Source organism: Saccostrea cucullata, unplaced genomic scaffold (assembly GCF_032062105.1).
Source record: "Saccostrea cucullata isolate Sc308-1 unplaced genomic scaffold, CSIRO_AGI_Scuc_v1 ctg360, whole genome shotgun sequence".
Lineage (NCBI taxonomy): Eukaryota > Metazoa > Mollusca > Bivalvia > Ostreida > Ostreidae > Saccostrea > Saccostrea cuccullata.
In genome coordinates, this window is record NW_026928375.1 from 47137 (window position 1) to 67631 (window position 20495).

General features: G+C 34.0%; 1 protein-coding gene across 1 annotated transcript in view; it reads left to right on the forward strand.

Moving 5' to 3' along the window:
* LOC134277373 (uncharacterized) overlaps positions 1 to 8226 on the forward strand; it is a 37218-nt gene extending 28992 nt beyond the window's left edge. The window contains exons 6-8 of the mRNA XM_062759717.1: positions 1899 to 1995; positions 5607 to 5706; positions 8057 to 8226. Coding sequence (XP_062615701.1) covers positions 1899 to 1995; positions 5607 to 5706; positions 8057 to 8200 — 341 coding nt within the window. The 3' untranslated portion in view covers positions 8201 to 8226. The remainder of the gene's footprint in view (positions 1 to 1898; positions 1996 to 5606; positions 5707 to 8056) is intronic.
* The last annotated feature ends 12269 nt before the right edge of the window (positions 8227 to 20495 follow it).

Consider the following 20495-nt stretch of genomic DNA (forward strand, 5'->3'; position numbering starts at 1 on the left):
CGGGGCCATTATAGGGAATCAAAGTTTTATATAGAAATATATAGGAAAAATCTTTGAAAATCTTCTTCTCAAGAACCACTGGGCCAGAAAAGCTGAAACTTATGTGGAAGCATCCTGGTATAGTGTAGATTCTAAATTGTTCAATCATGACCCCCGGGGGAAGGGCGGGGCCACAATGGGGAATCAAAGTTTTATATAGAAATATATAGGAAAAATCTTTGAAAATCTTCTTCTCAAGAACCACAGGGCCAGAAAAGCTGAAACTTATGTGGAAGCATCCTGGTATAGTGAAGATTCTAAATTGTTCAAATCATGACCCCCGGGGGAAGGGTGGGGCCACCATGGGGAATCAAAGTTTTACATAGAAATATATAGGAAAAATCTTTGAAAAATCTTCTTCTCAAGAACCACTGGGCCAGAAAAGCTGAAACTTATGTGGAAGCATCCTGGTATATTGTAGATTCTAAATTGTTCAAATAATGACCCCCGGGGGATGGATGGAGCCACAATGGGGAATCAAAGTTTTATATAGAAATATATAGGAAAAATCTTAGAAAATCTTCTCAAGAACCACTGGGCCAGAAAAGCTGAAACTTATGTGGAAGCATCCTGGTATAGTGTAGATTCTAAATTGTTCAATCATGACCCCCAGGGGAAGGGGGGGGGGCACAATGGGGTATCAAAGTTTTATATAGAAATATATAGGAAAAATCTTTGAAAATCTTCTTCTCAGGAACCACAGGGCCAGAAAAACTGAAACTTATGTGGAAGCATCCTGGTATAATGTAGATTCTAAATTGTTCAAATAATGACACCCGGGGGAAGGGCAGGGCCACAATGGGGAATCAAAGTTTTATATAGAAATATAAAGTAAAAATCTTTGAAAATCTTCTTTTCAAGAACCACTGGGCCAGAAAAAGTGAAGCTTATGTGGAAGCATTCTGGGGTAGTGTAAATTCTAATTTGTAGGAATCATGACCCCCGGGGGAAGGGCAGGGCCATTAAAGGGAATCAAAGTTTTAAATAGAAATATATAGGAAAAATCTTTGAAAATCTTCTTCTCAGGAACCACTGGGCCAAAAAAGCTGAAACATATGTGCCCATGGAAGGATCATGGGGTAGTGTAGATTTCAAAATGTCTAAATTATGGTCAGTGGGGTAAGGTGGGGATGCATTATGTATAACAAGGGTGAAATCTAGTAAAGAACAGAATGGTCAAAGCTTCTCAGGTGAGCGATGTGGCCCATGGGCCTCTTGTTTTTCTGAAGGACATGGACAGATTCACCATTAATTTGTTTAAATAAAGAAAAAAGATTTCAAATTTTCTCTTGGTAAAATGAATATTTTTGAATTTCATAAGTTTTAATATAGATTTGAAGTGATTTGGTTCATAGTTGAATTAAAATGATATCTTACTTCTTTATGTTCAATTCTGCTACTTAATTTTAGAGGTACCTACTCTGAGATATGATGTATGAAAATAAACCTGAAAAGTTATGTCTTTTATGGATGTTTTACTTAGTTTATGACTTATTCAAGGTATTCAAATCAAAAAAAAATTATCAGATTGACAGAAATATTTGAAAGTATGACCCTAGCTTAAATGAAAGCATGGATAGTAAATATTGTGCAAGAATTATTTCAATGGTAAATTAACACAAATAACAATATCATGGACGAAGCAGCATTGCTTTGTTAAATGTCTTATACCTTACATATGCATGTGCATGCAAGTGTTCAATCCTTTAAGGTCACAAACAAAAAAGACCTTATGTTTTCCCTGATGCTTATTATTACTTGTGCAAAATACTTGAATTGTTTTGATCTGAGAGATTGAGAGAAAGAGAGGAAAGTGGATTTATAACTTATTCATCAACTTTTATTGCCTTTACATTTAGAGTCAAAATGTTTTAAGCTGCGATCATCGCAAGAAGATGAAGAAAGCGAATCAACAACACAAACAGAAGAAAAGAAACCAGAAACAAACCATTTTTTGTAAGTATGTAAAAAGGTGATTTGTTTTTGAGTTTTTGAGAGGTGTTTTCTACATACTTCTGAAAAAAAAAAGAGGTACTCTCTGCTTTAATATTTCAAAGTCGTTCAAACCGGATGGGGAAGTGAATTTGGAATATATACATTTACCTTGAAAGAGATGAAAGAAGAAATCCTGTAAAGCTACTTTATGAATGTATGCCATCCATATTATCTCTATGAATTGCAAAATTAACGCAAAAATGTTTTTATTGCATAAAATAGTATCTTATGTATCGTCACGTTTAAGTGGCGTCTCTCATTGTCTTCTCATTCTCTTATTACCGTCTTCCTTGGAGGAAGGTATACATAGTTGACAGTTTTCTTACCGTCTTCGGACAATACCCTTCCTCTCTTTAGTGATTAGTGAATTGCATGAAGAGACATTTTTCAATTAGCTCAATTGATTGAAATGCCGTTCATGGCAAGGGGGGTAATTTCTGATGATCTTATTTTTATTTGATGTAACAATTATTCGAAATGATATTTAATTGTATAAAAAAAATTGACAAACGACCGGTGAATATTGGCAGAAATTAATTCTAAATAACATGTTTTTCAATAGCACAAACATAAAAAAGTATCTTTATACTCATTATAAATATAAAACATAATTTATCTTAATAGCATGCGAGCCTTACAACTTAATTAATTCTTTTCACTCTATTGTTTAAAGAAGTTGACATAATTTTTCCGCTCTTCCGATCATGACAAGAAACACACGGAGGGTGTGACAGGTCAGCAGTGGAGTCTTATTCCTCCATGGCTCCTGATACCACCTCTGATGATATGGGTGCCTGTGTTTGCTCTGCTCCTATTTTGAATCTTTTTATGTACTTTTTATTTTTTATTAAAGTCTTTTGATCTTGATAAATGTTATTTAAATCTACATGTTTGGTTAAGATCTCATTATTGAAAGTTTATATTTAAAAAAAAAATGAAATGAAATTTATTGTGAAAAACTGTTCTATATCAATATTAGCTTATGTAAATAATGCATGGTGAAATATTTTAAGCCCCCCTTAACCTCATCTTATAATCACCAATTGCACCAAGGAGCACTGATAGAAAAATAATATGGTAAAGGGTACTTTGATATTTTTAAAACATTTTTTTTCCAAAAAAGCATGACCACAAAATGTCCTTTTACAAAATAAAATTAAAGCAGCCCAAACATGGACCCCTGCAAACGTCAAAGTTGCATTAAGAAATGAATGTAATATTTTTTTCTTTGATCGATGTATCAAAGAAAAATTTGGACGCTACGCGCATTGATGAAAAAGTTTTCCGTCTAAATTTTTCTTTGATACATCGATCAAAGAAAAAAATATTACATTAATTTCTTATTATTTAATTATGATTTTAAATTAATAAAATGAAAGTTTCTTTCATTTTTCTATTAAATTTATGCATCAAAAACAGTGCGCACTAATACATCACCATAACGTTAACGTTGCTGAAAATTCAAAATGGCTCTAAGCCTCTAACCATGATGCTAACGAAAAACGTTCTCAAATATTGTCATGTGATTACCAACAGTCTCCGAAATAATTTACACTTCTTTAACACAAAAAACTTATCTGTTCTGTTATCCCTCTGGGTACAATTTCACCGGTAAGTTCTCTAATTTCGTAAATGTAAAGGGAAGCTACTCAAATATCCTAACAGTTCTAGGTCACAGAAATTTTGGATTTCATTTGCGCATCTTTTCAATTGAATTTCAAACCGAATATATAAATACGTATCACAACCTGTCAATGCTGTAAAATCTGAAAGAGTCTGCTTCCGATAGGAACCTAATTCAAGATTAAAGAATTCCGTCCTCACGCAGTGTCGCTTTTCTCGATCATTCTTTTCCCACGATTTAACAGATTTACGTACGGTTTTCCCCGCTTTGGTAGCATAATAAACATTTTTTCAGAGTTCTATTGTTTCATATCAGATATCTCAGAGTCAAACATATGCCGATTAAACGATTTCTTCCCTTCTTTTCCGTAACTGTATATTGTCGTCATGCAGACGATTTCATTTGTTTAGCAAAGGGGGATAATTCAAAATGAAACGAAAGTAGAAAGTAAGTCAGGAACGTAACGGACAGGTTCCGAAATTCAGGAAAATATTTATTAACGCATAAGTATTTAATTATTTTTTCAAAAAATAATCTAGAAGCGGGAATATACATGTAACGACTGTCAAAGTAGTTCCGGCTGCTTAGTGCAAGCGAACTCTAGATTTTATTGATGCAGGTATCAAAAGAATTTTTTATCCAATCAGAATCAAGTATTTCATAGAAATTAAATGATATAGATTTCTGGGAGAAGTAACTATTCCCTTCGACCATTCCCCCTAGGCAAAAACTCCGTAGAAAATTCAATTTTAAAATATAAGATGACAATTTCTATGAAAAAAAATCAGTCTAAATACTTGATAATAGATTGCCAACAAAGTCGTTACGTACCCTTGCTTATTAGATCTACTTGGAGATATTTGCTAAATGCATGTTAAAATGGCACTTGAAGTTGCAGCATATATATGGAAAGTTGACAAAAGAAAAGGTGAAGGCAACACATTTATCGATTTGTTATGCTTGACAATCATTATGTATAACTTTAAAATATGAAAAAATGTGTCAGACTCTGGTATTTTTTAATCCAAGGTCAAAGGCAATTCTTCATTTACAAAGTATTGAAAGAATGATATGGAGATAACGAACAGTATTCAATATCAAAGTCTATAAATAATACAAAAAAGGAGCTAAGAAACATCAGAGATGGGTCAGGTGCCATTGATGAGTGAGCATCCCCTTCTGACCAGTCACACCCGCCGTGTGCTCCTTATGGTCGGGAAATAACGGGAAATCCGTAGTTAATTCAATATATATATAATGGACTAACAATTAGTATGATAAACGTCAGTTAGCATTTGACTCAATGATAAACTATATTTGCTAACAAGGTTATTGTATCGCCCATAGAACTTACAAAATGATGACTTAAAACGAGACTGCTGATATTATTGTTTCATTAACTAGCTTTTCAATAACTTACACCACTTTAAAAAATGTTTATAGGAAGAGCATGCTCTTGAGTATCGAACCAACTGAGAAATATACACTCCGTATGCAGGTGATGAAGATATATTGCAGCATCAGTAATGGAAGCTGTCGATAGAAAAGTTAAAGTAATCCCGTTTATCATGCACATGTAGCTTGGTCGTGAGATAACCATTAAGGTCTTTTTCAAGTAAAATTTCCAAGTATGAAACAGACTATGTGGTATCTTTATCTCAAGCTCTCCAGGATATATCGTATCGACGTAGGAATGGAAATTGCCATTGTTAATTGACAACGCGTCGTCGATATATTTGAATGTCAAACTTAATGCCGCAGCAAGTGCTTTCTTATTTTAACGCTTAAGGTTTTGTTCTAATTCTGCTTCATAAGAATACAAAAATAGGTCTGCTATTAGTTAATTGATTAAACATCTGCGATATATCTTCAAATTAACTTTAAGTCTATACCAAGAATACACCATGTTAATAATAATATAATAATAAATAGTTTTGTTTTTTTTCAGTTTAAACGATGGTTTAAACGATGGTCACATTATTGGCATAGCTGCTTGTGTAGCGATACTGATCTTGGTATTCATAGTTCTCCTCAAACACAGAAAAAATGTAAGTATTTTCCCTTCCAGAATAATATACAATATGACACATGTTTAAGGTTTAAAATATGCTTTTAGTAAAAATAGCAAGGTTTTTTTTTTAAATTGTATTAGGCCTCGAGGATTTCAAAACTTAATAAAAGTTTAAACTGAGGTTTAAACTGAATCAAAATTGTATACTAGAAGTGGAAATCAATGTTGGATATATGGCAGCTTAAAAAACATACCAAAAGTTTGAGAAAATACCCCTGTTTAAGTATTATATGACAGTCAACATATGTATAGAATGCTTAATTCCGGAAAGAAAAATCAACTACATTAACACATTTTTATAGGTCTGCCTCATATCACCACGGTGACTCTAAAATATTCTCAGATAAAACATTGATTTAAAAGCAATCAATATGTAAAAAGCAATATTGTGTTGACTTGTTTGTTTTACTTAAATGTGTTCACATTTATAACATCATTTGCTAGAGCTGTAAAATATAATGCGCACAGTACGTACAGTTTGCTAAAATAATGATATTGTTAAAAGAAGAAGTGATCTTAACAATATTATGAACATCATTTTTTTTATTATTTTGCATGTTGTTCAATCCGAAAAACTGGACCTGTACATCTTGATAGCAATTTATTTCCACGTCCTTTTTACTAAGCGAGTGTCAGGGTTACAGTCTTAATGTTAATGTTAGGTAGAAGAAAAAATAGAAAACTTCAGATTATACAAACATAAAATTTACTTGACACAAGTTGTAGAAATGGCTTGTAAGAAAATAGAGAAACGTCTCAAAATGTTATATAAGTATTAACAATCCGTCAAATAATTATTAAATGGTAATTAACATTTAGTTTATTTTTAATACCTTTGCTCCTTGAAAACTGATCGATAAAACAGTTTTTGAATACCTCATTGACCTTAAAATTGTTTCACTTATATTTGGCCATAGACTAATTGGGAAAAAACCAACAACTAAATCAATTTACATGTACGTATTCCTGAACTAAGTTATTTTATACGTCTATGACTTGGTCTCTATGAATCGAATCAGTTAAATATCACAATAAACGTACCAATTCGCATAGAAAACACTTTAAACTATAGATGCGAAATAATTAGTACCGTTTCAATCTAGATTTCAAAGTACGTACGTACATATAAGAAGTACTCAACCTCGTCCCTAAATATTCTTTATTTTACAGGCCTACATGTTTATGATTTATAAGTAATAACTTAACCTTTCTGACAAAATAGCTGTCTAGTCCTGTAAAAGTATATATTTTGGGTAAATAAATTTTCGAGATCGTAAAAAAAATATGTTATAATTATTATTTAATATAATGAATAGCGATTAAATAAAGATATGCAAAGATTGATGGATGTAGCATTTACGTTGTGTATAAAATTATACAAACATGTAAAGTAAAAAAAAGTTTTCAAATCTTGGATGGGGATTTTTTTTTCTATTCCTCTCCACCAGTACTTGACATTGCTTTACCGGGGTTTTATTTGCAGAGGATGACTTGAGCCCACCTATTATACTATTTATCTGTGCTTCTTGAAACACAGCATATTATAAAGAAAAGTACATGCAAACCTTGCTTAATTTTTATTTCAATTTTCCAACAACAAATCAAAGTTATTTCAAAATATCAGTTTCCAATTTATTTTTTCAAAATTGCAGAGCTCTTGTTCTGACTCATAAATTTCTGACCCCAAGAATTTCCATAAAATTATTAAAGTTTTAACGGAATCAGAACGGTATACAGTACAGAAAAAAATGTTTGATACATGCTGTCTTAAAAAGCAAACTATTTAGAAAGTTCCATATTCAAGTATTGTTTGACAGTCCAAACATGCATGGAATGCTAAATTACGGAAAATGCTTTTAAAACAACAACTTTTAAAACATTTTCAATAGGTCTGCATCATAAAACAATTTTGAAATTTTCACAGATTAAGCATCCATTTAAACCACTCTATATGTAAAGTTTCGATTTTGATATTTTAGGTACTCTACTTATCTTTTCTATGTGTCCTTTTTTCATGTACAAACACGCGAGGCGTGGTTGGTAGAATATATTTATATAACTTTCAGGTTTGCTGAATATTAGTTACTATAAAAGATGAAGATGAAAAGATGAGGTCATTACATCAATATTTTCACAATGTTCAAATTTTTATAAACTGAGCCTATATATAGTAAATATACAGTGTACAGTTTGACATTTTTTTTCATTATAAAATTGAATCACCTCATTGAAATAGAGGATCACTCTAAAAAAAAAGTTCTGCAATTCTTTAAAATCTAAAACATTGGCCTTAAATGATATGCTAATAAACATTATGTATATTTTAGGTAAAACAAGCAATTTGTCGGAAGGATGCCTTGGCTAATCAGAATGAAATAGAGATAACTAACAAATTTCTAAAAGAAAAAACAGAGGAAGACATTGAAAGTGAACACTTAAAAGAAAATGGAAATCTTCAAAAATTTCTATGAAATAAAAGGAATTCAAATGTTATCAGGTATCAAGTATTCAAGTATCATCGTGTTTTTCATATCAATATATTTCTTTTACTTATGGCTCCTATTTTGCTGAATGAAAAATGCTTCATTGCTGACTTTTTTGTTATTATGAATTTGAAATAGTCTGTAAATTGAGGAAATTATGATTATCACTTATGATTATATATCAGTGTAGTTACTATATTTTAAGAGATTGTATGTGTTTTATGCCAATTTTTTCATATGCCATTGGAAAGCTAATTCACAATGGCTGAATGAGTTGCTTACATTCGTTCTGGATGTTGTCCTCTGCCTCTGTGGCATTAAATATGGGTCATTGACCACAGAAGTGTTTACCTGTGTTTATTTTATTTTATTTATTTTAACATTCACCATAAGCGATATTTTATCCATAATTAACGTGTACAGCCCTAATGCGCTTAGATATCCCTCGGAGTTTGACTACTTCAGCTCAAAGTTTCACACGGACTGCTTTGTTTGTTAGCCGATCTCTTATTGGATTATGACTTAGCCGGTGTTTATAAACAGACAGACCTGTTGAAGAAACCAGATTCGGTTTTAGATTTCCCAGAACACAGAAAGATTACAAAGCTTTTGACCAAGAGTAAAATGGCCCAGGATGTGTTGTTTAATAACCCCTCTCAATTACAGATGGTGAATATTTCCTTTTAAAAGTGCACACCTTTTCTAGTTACCAGAATAACATATATCCCATACACCCCTGACACATTTTTTTTTTTAATTATCAACGTCTGCTACCATCGAACTCATTTCCTTATCGTTCCATCTTCATTTCCAGCGTGGTGCTTTGGTGAACATCTCAATCAGATACAATTATTATTGTTATGAATTTAGGTGGGCCTGTACCTTGTGCTAACCATAGTTATTACTTATGTATTATTATTTTACCTTAGCATGGATATTTACAAATTACTACGGTGTGTAGATACCATATTTCAAGTGATTATTTGTGTTGATGCCAATTTATTTATAATCTATTAGATTTAATTGAAAGCGAAAGTAGAAACATGCCGTTTCACAAGGACTGTGTTGTTTACATTCGTTCGGGATGTTGTTCTCGACCCTTGTGGCATTAAATATGTGTCATTACGCACAGTAGTGCTTACCTGTGTTTATTTCATGTTTTACCATCCACCATAAGCGATATTTTATCCATAATCCATGTTTACAGCCCTAATGTGCTTCGATTTCCCTCTGTTTTTCATTACTTCGGCTTGAAGTTTCGCACGTGCTACCTTGTTTGTTAGACGATCGCTGATTGGATAATGACGTAACTCTTCTGTGTTTATAAACAGAGAGGCCCGTTGTAGGTACCAGTTTGGAATTTACATTTGCCAGAGTTAGATTGTGATTACGGAGCCTTAGAATGGCCCAGAAGGTGTTATTCAATAACCCATCCAAATTACAGAAGGTGACTATTTAATTGTAATAGTGTGCACCTTCTCCAGTTACCAGAGTTTCCCTTATATACTCCTGACATATATTTGTTTACATTAGCAATTAACGTCTGCTACCACCCCTTCATTTCCATATCGTTGCACCTTCGCTTCCAGAGTGGTGCACCTTCTATTTTTACACATTCCCAAAGTATCCTGGAGGTTCCAAATATCGCGTTAATTTTATGTACTTTTATACAATAAATTATTACATGTTTCTTTTATACAAAGACTTTCTCTTGTTTTGTTGACTGTCTAAAGGTACAGAGCCCACGTATTATTATAACGAAAAGCTGTAGAGTTATTTATACCGGGTCTATTACAAATATTTAAGACAAGGCATATTTATTATTAATCAAATATATAATTTTCGTTACATTGGTGTCAGAAGTGGGATTGTAGAAAATTGATTGAATTTTTTTTTTCTGTACCTTGCAGTTGACAAACAAGACTAAAGTTCACAAGAATATTTTTATAAACATTTTTATTATTCCAAATAATTTTACAATGGATATTTCCATTGAGTCCAATGAAGTGTTCTTTAAACCAAGTGATGAAAATCATTCTACCATGAATGATAGTGATCCAGAAAATCTCCCCTGCTGACCGCAGCATCTCTGCTGGTGCTGGAGAAGGTGTCCAATTACCAGTTGACCCTACCAAAAATATTACTAAAGCTTTAGTAAATGAATTTAAAGAAATGCAATGTGAATTGACCAAGCAATTCAGAAATATGTGTGATGAAACCAACAGAAATATGTTTAAGGTGCAATTCCAAATTACCAGAGATGTAAATCTCATGAAAAATGATTTTGATGAACAACTCTCAAACATGAAACAAAGAATAGGGGAAATCCAACAGAAGGTTGAATCAGAAAATTCCAAACCCCAGTCTTCTCCTGTCAGTCCCCAGGTACCTTTCAATCAAAATGCATTGAATCCTTCTCCCATTTCCTACCCAGAAATTTCTACTAAACAGCCCTTACCACACCATCATAGCCAAGTTGGGGGATTTCCACAAACCAAACCACAATGTTTTGATGGGTCTGAGGACCTAGATGAATATTTAGCCCAATTTGAAATTTTGTGTGAATTAAATAGGTGGGATTATCATCAAAAATCATTACACCTAGCAAGCTCCTTGAAAGGCAATGCCCGTGCCACCCTTAGTGAGTTGTCCAGTACAGAGAGACGTGACTATAACCATTTAGTCAAAGCCCTTACGACACGTTTTGGATCCCATGGCCGAGCCGAGATTTATCGTGCTCAACTCCAAACTAGAGTAAGAAATAAAGATGAATCCATATCTGAACTTGCCCAGTCTATTAAAAAGTTAACAAGACACGCTTACCCAGACGCACCATCCTCACTTACCAAGATTCTTGCTAGGGACCATTTTATTGATTCCATTCCTGACAGTGACATTAGACTGAGAATCAGAGAAGCCAATCCAAATGACATTGACGAGGCAGAGGCCCAAGCCATTAGACTGGAGACACACCATTTAGCAGACAGACAACGAGGTTCAAACCGAACAGTTAGATTTGTCAATGAAAAACCAAACAAGACCAATGACTGTGATTCATTAGACCTTATTAGAAAAGGTTTTTCAGAAGTTAAAAACGAGATAGGATCTCTAACCAGGGAGATCAGAAAATTAGTAAATGTCAACTCACAACCCCAATACGGATACCCTCCCCAAAACCACAATGAACCAAGACCTGTTCAATCCAAATGGAAACCAAATAACAAATACTTTAACAACAACAGACAAAACCAGCCAAGACCTGACACAAGAAATCAACAGAATCCGGGAAACGAGATGAGGTCGCATCTGGGGGCCTCAGATCGACTTCCTCAAAATGGCCCTCAACAGTGTTAGTAAATGAAACCATGTCCGGGGATGAGGGATTGTTCATTGCTGCCAAAGTGCAGGATACCCCTATGTCATTATTAGTGGACACTGGATCCAGTGTTACCATTTTGAGTGAAAAATCATTTAAAACCATAAATCCCTCCAAACACACAAAAATTACCCCGGTCAATACAAAATTGGTTACTGCAACTGGAACCACTTCCTCTTTCATTGGTCAGACTCGAGTTGAAATACAAATTGACCAGCACAAATTTTCCCATGATGTTCTTGTGGCTGACATAAATAATGATGTCATCCTTGGTATAGATTTTCTGACTGCCAACAAATGTGATGTGCTATTAAGCAAAAGTTGTCTTGATGTGCAAGGCGACAAAATTCCATGTTTCAGATACTCTAATGAAGTACCTGCCTGTTGCAGAATTACTGTGACAGAGAACGTTGTTGTTCCTCCTGGAACTGAAATGATAGTTCCTGGTAGATCCACTGGTCATATCAACAAATGTGCTGCCTTATTGGAGCCAACCAATACTTTTGTTGAAAAACAAGGTCTTATGATTGCTAGGTCTTTAGTAAATCCTAGTAAAGGTATTGTACCACTGCGAATACTAAACTTGCAAGATGAGCCTTGCAAAATTTACAAAAATACCATTGCCGCCAACTGTGAACCAGTCAATGACAGTGACATACAAGAAAACCAAATACTAAAAATTTCCACAATGTGTGTGTGTCTAAAATTGAAGCCAAAAAACATTATCCCTTAAGATTTTGTGTCGACTTCCGTCAACTCAACGACATTACTAAGAAAGATTCTCACCCCTTGCCCAGAATTGATGATACCCTAGATGCCCTATCTGGTGCCGAATTCTACAGTACTCTTGATTTAAAGTCCGGGTACTGGCAAGTTGGTATTTCTGAGGCAGACCGCCCAAAAAAAGCATTTTCATTCCCAGGTGGAGGACTTTGGCAGTTTACTGTCATGGCCTTTGGCCTATGCAATGCGCCAGCCACATTCGAAAGACTCATGGAGAAAGTTCTTAATGGTCTCTCATGGAAAGTGTGCCTAGTGTACTTAGATGATATAGTTGTATTTTCCAAAGATTTTCAAGGACAATTACAAAACTTGAGAAAAGTTTTTGAGAGACTTAAATGTGCCAATTTAAAATTAAGTCCCAAAAAGTGTTGTCTATTTCAGAGTAAAGTGTCTTTCCTTGGACATATTGTTAGTAAAGATGGTGTGTCCACTGACCCTGAAAAAGTCAAGGCAGTCCAAGAGTGGCCAGTCCCAAAATCTATAAAAGATGTCAGAAGTTTTCTAGGTTTAACTTCTTATTACAGGCGTTTTATCCACCATTATGCCGAAAAAGCCACACCCTTACACCACCTTACTGAAAAGAACAAGCAATTTATTTGGTCTGAGGATTGCCAGAATTCCTTTGAAATCTTAAAAACTGCCCTTGTCCAGGCACCCATCCTAGCATACCCTTCCCAGAATGACCATTTCATCTTAGACACTGATGCTAGTAATTATGGTATGGGAGCAGTGCTATCCCAAATACAGAACGGATGTGAGAAAGTTGTTTGTTACTTTAGTTAAGCATTTAGTGGTCCCCAAAGGAAATATTGTGTGACTAGAGGGGAACTTCTTGCCATTATCCTTTCAATTAAACATTTTCACCATTACCTATATGGTAGGAAATTTACTGTTAGAACTGATCATGGAGCCTTAAGGTGGCTACTGAATTTTAAAAACCCTGAAGGTCAGATGGCCAGATGGTTAGAGATTTTGTCATCCTACGATTTTGAAATTGTCCACAGAGCTGGTAGATCCCATCAAAATGCAGATTCCCTTTCCAGACATCCATGCTTTAGCACCAAGTGTAAACACTGCCAACAAACCGAAAGGAAAGAGACCGATTTTATTACCAAGGACCCTGAATCTCAACTAGAGGAACCCCACAATGTTACTGTACAAAACAGTGTACACAATGTTACTACCCGGGGAAAGAAAAAGTTAAATAAAGAACCTGGTTCCCTAGAAACCCTTGACCAAACAGTACCAATTCCACATGAAAAATTGGTTGAATTACAAAGCCATGACCCAAATTTGAAAATTATACTAGAATGGAAAAAGATTTCCCAAAAACCAGACTGGCAAGCCGTAGCCTCATACAATGAAATTGTCAAATATTATTGGCAAAGATGGGAATCCCTTCTTATTCAAAATGACATCCTGTATTATAAATGGGAGTCAGACAGTGGAAAAGATGTTATTCTGAAATTAGTAGTACCCCAAGAGTTAAAGGCCCTTGTTCTGGAACATTTACATAATAGTGTCATTGGAGGACACTTGGGAATTAAGAAAACCTTGTCTAAAGTTCAGGCCAGATATTTCTGGTTTCATTTGAGAAGTGATGTTAAAAATTGGTGTTCCAAATGTGATAGTTGTGCCTCTAAGAAAAATCCCCAGAAGAAATACAAAGCCCCATTAAAGACGTATAATGTTGGTGCTCCATTTGAGAGAATTGCCATTGATATTCTAGGACCTTTACCCCGTACCAAACAAGGAAATAAATATTTACTTGTTGTTGGAGATTACTTTTCAAAATGGTTGGAAGCTATTCCACTGAAAAACCAGGAAGCTACAACCGTAGCAAGCAAACTAGTTGAAAGAATAATATCTATATTTGGTGTACCCCTTTCCATCCACTCAGACCAAGGTTCGAACTTTGAGTCTGAAGTCTTCCAAGAACTTTGTAAACTATTAGGAATCACCAAAACCCGCACAACCCCACTACGGCCTCAATCTGATGGCATGGTTGAAAGAGCCAATAGAACCATAGAAAACATGTTGACAGTATTTGTCTCTGAAAATCAGAACGACTGGGATGAGTACATATATTTACTCATGTTGGCCTATCGTTCGTCAGAACACGAGTCAACAGGTTTTTCCCCTTACCAAATGGTTTTTGCCACCCAGCCAACCTTACCAATAGACCTAATTTTAGGAAGACCTGAAACCACAGACAACCACGTTTTTCATTCTGACCATATAGAACAGTTAAGACAAAAACTAGACAAAATACATGACTGGGCCAGACAACATTTAAACCTTTCATCTAAAAATATGAAAAGAAGATATGACAACCAAAGTAATGCCCACATTTACAAATCAGGGGATACCGTTTGGTTATATAATCCTATTAGAACAAAAGGGAGATGCCCAAAACTCCAGAGACCCTGGGTTTCACAATAACCCATAAAATTACTGATATCCTTTTCAGAATCCAAAGGTCCCCCCCATTCAAAACCCAAAGTTGTACACCACGACAGGTTAAAACCTTACCTGGGAGATAGTGTTCCGACATGGTTCAGACCATAGCTGGATTTCTTTGCCTTTACCTTTGCCTTCCATTATTCATCCATTTCACCTTTAGCTGAGACAAAGGATTATAAGGGACTGACTACAAAAGAAAATTGTGATTATAAGTGAATATTGTTTTATGTGTTGTGACATTATGGATCTTCATTGACATTATGAGGATGTTATGCTATATTGTTGTTGAAAGTCATATTGTATTTAACTGTTAACTATTTTATTGACATGTACGTCGTAGTACTTGTTATTGTTTTATCATTTCATTGTCATACATTGTATTTAATCATACTTTGCTTTACCGTCCATACCAACAGTTTCCATAGGTTCCATTTCCATCCATCCATGCCTTCTTATTTGTTTCCATTTGAGGACAAATGTTCTGAAAGAAGGGGGATAATGTTATGAATTTAGGTGGGCCTGTACCTTGTGCCAACCATAGTTATTACTTATGATTATTATTTTACCTTAGCATGGATATTTACAAATTACTACGGTGTGTAGATACCATATTTCAAGTGATTATTTGTGTTGATGCCAATTTATTTATAATCTATTAGCTTTGATTGAAAGCGAAAGTAGAAACATGCCGTTTCACAAGGACTGAATGTGTTGTTTACATTCGTTCGGGATGTTGTTCTCGACCCTTGTGGCATTAAATATGTGTCATTACGCACAGTAATGCTTACCTGTGTTTATTTCATGTTTTACCATCCACCATAAGCGATATTTTATCCATAATCCATGTTTACAGCCCTAATGTGCTTCGATTTCCCTCCGTATTTCAATACTTCGGCCTGAAGTTTCGCACGCGCTACCTTGTTTGTTAGACGCTCGCTGATTGGATAATGACGTAACTCTTCTGTGTTTATAAACAGAGGCCCGTTGTAGGTACCAGTTTGGAATTTACATTTGCCAGAGTTAGATTGTGATTACGGAGCCTTAGAATGGCCTAGAAGGTGTTATTTAATAACCCATCCAAATTACAGAAGTTGACTATTTAATTGTAATAGTGTGCACCTTCTCCAGTTACCAGAGTTTCCCTTATATACTCCTGACATATATTTGTTTACATTAGCAACGTCTGCTACCGCCCCTTCATTTCCATATCTTTGCACCTTCGCTTCCAGAGTGGTGCACCTTCTATTTTTACACCTTCCCAAAGTATCCTGGAGGTTCCAAATATCGCGTTAATTTTATGTACTTTTATACAATAAATTATTACATGTTTCTTTTATACAAAGACTTTCTCTTGTTTTGTTGACTGTCTAAAGGTACAGAGCCCACGTATTATTATAACGAAAAGCTGTAGAGTTATTTATACCGGGTCTATTACAAATATTTAAGGCACGGCATATTAATTATTAATCAAATGTATAATTTTCGTTACATTATATAATTCTATGATTAAAAATCTTATTTCTGTTTAACCAGATTCAACACTTAGCTGAAATGTCACACCCAATCAATATAAATCATGTTTTGCAAATATGTTGTTTTCTGAAAAATTGTTGTTAGAAATACATAATATTATTCAAGAACTTTTTTTTCTTGTTGATGTTACCTTTTATTTATCCTACGTTTATCAAATATATATTTATATAAATGCAATTCTTGATTGATTTTTTGCTACCTGTTTTATCGACTTGGATCAACGGAGACGCTAGTAAGACCCCTCGATATTTTGATCTGAGTTAGTACACTACCGACTGAGCTTTTACCATTAGGAATTATTAAATCTATAATATAACATTATTATACCTTTTTAAAATCGAATTTTAAGTTGAAATGAATCGTGTTATTGAATTGAAAAGAAATAATGCTGCTTACTGATCTAAAAAAAAAGAATATCAGTGTTTAAGGACATTTTATAACTTGTTTTAGGTACTTACATAATATCTTCAATAATCAATTCTTGCAATATTTGAATGATTCCACATTTTGTTCTGCAACCTATATATACTTAAGTATCGAATCAATTAGAAAATTTAATTCAAGGGATTATGTTTTGATGTCGGACAGCAACATCCATTTCAAAAATTCCAGGAACAACTGCAAGGATTACATGTAGTTATTAGAATAAGTTATTCATGACTTTTTATCTTCCTTGTATCTTCGTTGATGAAATTTTTACCCCCTTCCCTGCAGTCACGCATTTCAACGAATCTACCACTCCAGACATATTTCTAACGCAAAATCACGCATATACTGTTTCCCTGCAATTACGCATTTTCGCGCACTTTAAAAAGATAACTTAATCAACAATTTATTGCCAAATTCTTCTGTTTCATACTTGCTTAAATCTCATAAAAGAAGATCAGTTACTTTCTCATTAAGAAATCGTGTCATAATATTATTTACGCTTATCTTCAGAGAATCTTGTACCAGGCTGTAAAGTGCTTGTGTGAAAAACGGAAACGACATATTTCTATGACGTGACATTAAGTATATGTTGCAAAACAATGCGGTACATTGTAAAGAGTTAAACGTCAAATTGCATGTGAAAATCATTTTCAGGTCTAGTTATTAGTTTTCTTTATACTTTGTTGTTATATTTATGGTACTAAAACATTGCCTCTTTGCTGTCTACTGTTGTTAGAACCCGATATAGTCTTGTTGTCTTGCAACCGTTGAAATGTGAAGTATGTAGAGATTTTAATAATAATAGCAATAAAATAACGTTTGTTAAATCTATCATAAATAAGAGATTATGCAGATAATAAAATATTATCGGAAAAAAAGATTTTAGGCGAAATTAACTTTCATATACACAGTTTTAAATAATGATAGTTCCTTTAATTCAAAAAACAATGCATACAGAATTACTACATAGTTACCTATTTCACCATTGCATCCTAAATCATGATGACATTCTGATTCGTTGCACTCTTTGCATTCTTTATCACACGCCATCCCAAAGGAAGGAAACACACATTTTACAGAGCAGTTTTGTCCATGATAGCCAATTTGACAAGCTTATGAATAAAATAGATACATCAAGGTTCATAAAACATCTTGATACTAAATGTGTGATAATAATCACTGTAGGAAAGCGGCTGACCGTAGTATATACTACGGTCATCAAAACATGTCGGCCGAGGTCACCAGTTAGAATTTTTCAGTCAAGATTTCAAACATTTGTCAGGTTATCTGTGTTAATTTTTGCAAAATTGAAATGAACTCTAATGAGAACATGCTATTGGTTATTATAACTTACTTGAATTTAAGGAAATAAAGCTGTAGTACGACCTCAAAGTTTTTGACAATGATGACCGTAACAAAATATTAAGATGACCGTATTATGGATTTTTCCAATGAAGTAGGATGACCGTAATATACATAAATATAATCTAATGTGTTTTCTTTTCTGTTGTAGAGACAGACATATTATGTTAGTTTTGTGTATAAAAAGACAAAGATGTTAATGTAAATTTGTACCATAGCTATGGCACGCCAAATTCACAAAGAATGAGCTAAACATAGTTTCACAATCGATAAACTAGGTTTATCGCCTGTAAACTATAGTTTTATATATCTATATTTTACATCTGTAAACCATAATTAACGCTATTATCTATGTTTTACAACCGTATACTATACTTAACACCGAAAAAATAATTTGCGATTGCAAAACATAGATTATCTGTTCAATATAGTTTCACTATTTGTAAACTATGGTTTACAATTCTTATCTATAGTTAACGATCTGATAAATATAGTTTCACGATTTGTGAAATTATGATTAACAATTCTTACCTATAGTTTACGATTGTAAATTATAGTTTACAAACGTGAATCTATATTTATCAATAAAATCTAATGTAAACGTTTTATTAAAGACATATAAATTTAGATTACTATTCGTAAACTATAGTTAACAAATTTTAAATATAGTTTTACAGATGAAAACTTAGTTCACGGTTTGTAAACTATAGTGTACAGTCGATAAACCTATTTTATCAACTGTGAAACTGTGTTTGGCTCATTTTTGTGAATTTGACGTGCCACACACTTAACAAAACTTCTAAGTGTTCACTTTAAAAATGTATTTATTTTAAAACTACTTTATAGAAATCGAATGGTATGATATTTTAAAATTATTACAACAAATGAGTCTTCTCAACAACTTTAGAAAGTAAATAAAGTATCACCGATGAAAAGCAATGTTCCAAGACTAAGTTTAAAAACAATAAATTTGTACTTTGCGGCACGTGTCTTGTGTAATTTGCATCATTTGTGATCATCATCAAATTAAAAAAAAACTGGTTTCACTAAAAACCACAAAACATTGGCAAACTGACCATTGAAAAAGAAAGATCGTTGGAATGTTTATATCTGGACCATCTTTGCACCACGTTTTACTCAACAAAGTCGGGGACGACATATTGCGATTGTACGCACGATTTTGTTGTCCAGGCTGTTTCTGGCTTGGACAATCTTCCTGAATCTTTTCTCAAAAGACGATCACTGGTTGTAGTTGTGCCATTCAGTGGTCATTCAGTTTCAAAATAACAGTTGCCATGGAAACCTACAAAAAGCGACGAATTTTGTCCGCGATTGTCCTCTCCGATCCCTTGAACATTCGTCATGAAACTTTTTAAATTCTAGATATTTGTAATTGTAGATGTGCGATTCGCATTCAAAATTTTCAAATAATCGGTTATTGCCATGGAAACTAGAAGAACTTGAAATTCTTTAACATTAATTTTGGAATCAAAGTACTGAAACGACTGATACGAATTGATGGTTGTCCAAGCCTAGCTAATGGGTATTGTTTTAGTGATACAAAAAAAATTAAAGCCTTGTCCGAAATTATCAATAGTTGCCATGGAAATAGGAGAACAGTTCGGGCGACATACGCTATTGCTGGCAATAGTAGACTCTATAGTTATGTCGTCACAAAGGAAGTCGGGGACGACATATTGCGAATGTACGCATGTTTTTGTTGTCCAGGCGGTTTCTCGGAGTTGGTTTGGACAATATTCCTGAAACATTCCTCAAAGGACGATCAAGGATGGTAGTTGTACCATGTGGTCATTCAGGTTCGAAATAGCTACCATTGCCATGGAAACCTGTAAAATGCGACGAATTTTATCCGCGAGTGTTCTCTCTGGTCCCTTGATCATACGTCATAATTTTTAGCTCTACTGGTCAGAGACCAGAAGAGCTTATGCGATGGTAAAGCGTCCGTCGTCCGTCCGTCCGTCTGTCTGTCTGTCTGTCCGTCTGTCTGTCTGTAAACAATTTTTCAAAATGCCACTCCTCCTACAGTTTTGGTCTGATTTCAATATAACTTGGCACACAAGTAGACTACACTAAGATACATAATTCTGTGTATCGGTTTTTGATTTCGATGAACGGTGTTGCCGTGGTTACTAAAAATAGAAATTTCTGTGAAATTCTTTCAAAATGCTACTCCTCCTACAGTTTTGGTCTGATTTCAATATAACTTGGCACACAAGTAGACTACACTAAGATACATAATTCTGTGTATTGGTTTTTGATTTCGATGAACGGTGTTGCCGTGGTTACTAAAAATAGAAATTTCTGTGAATTTTTTTC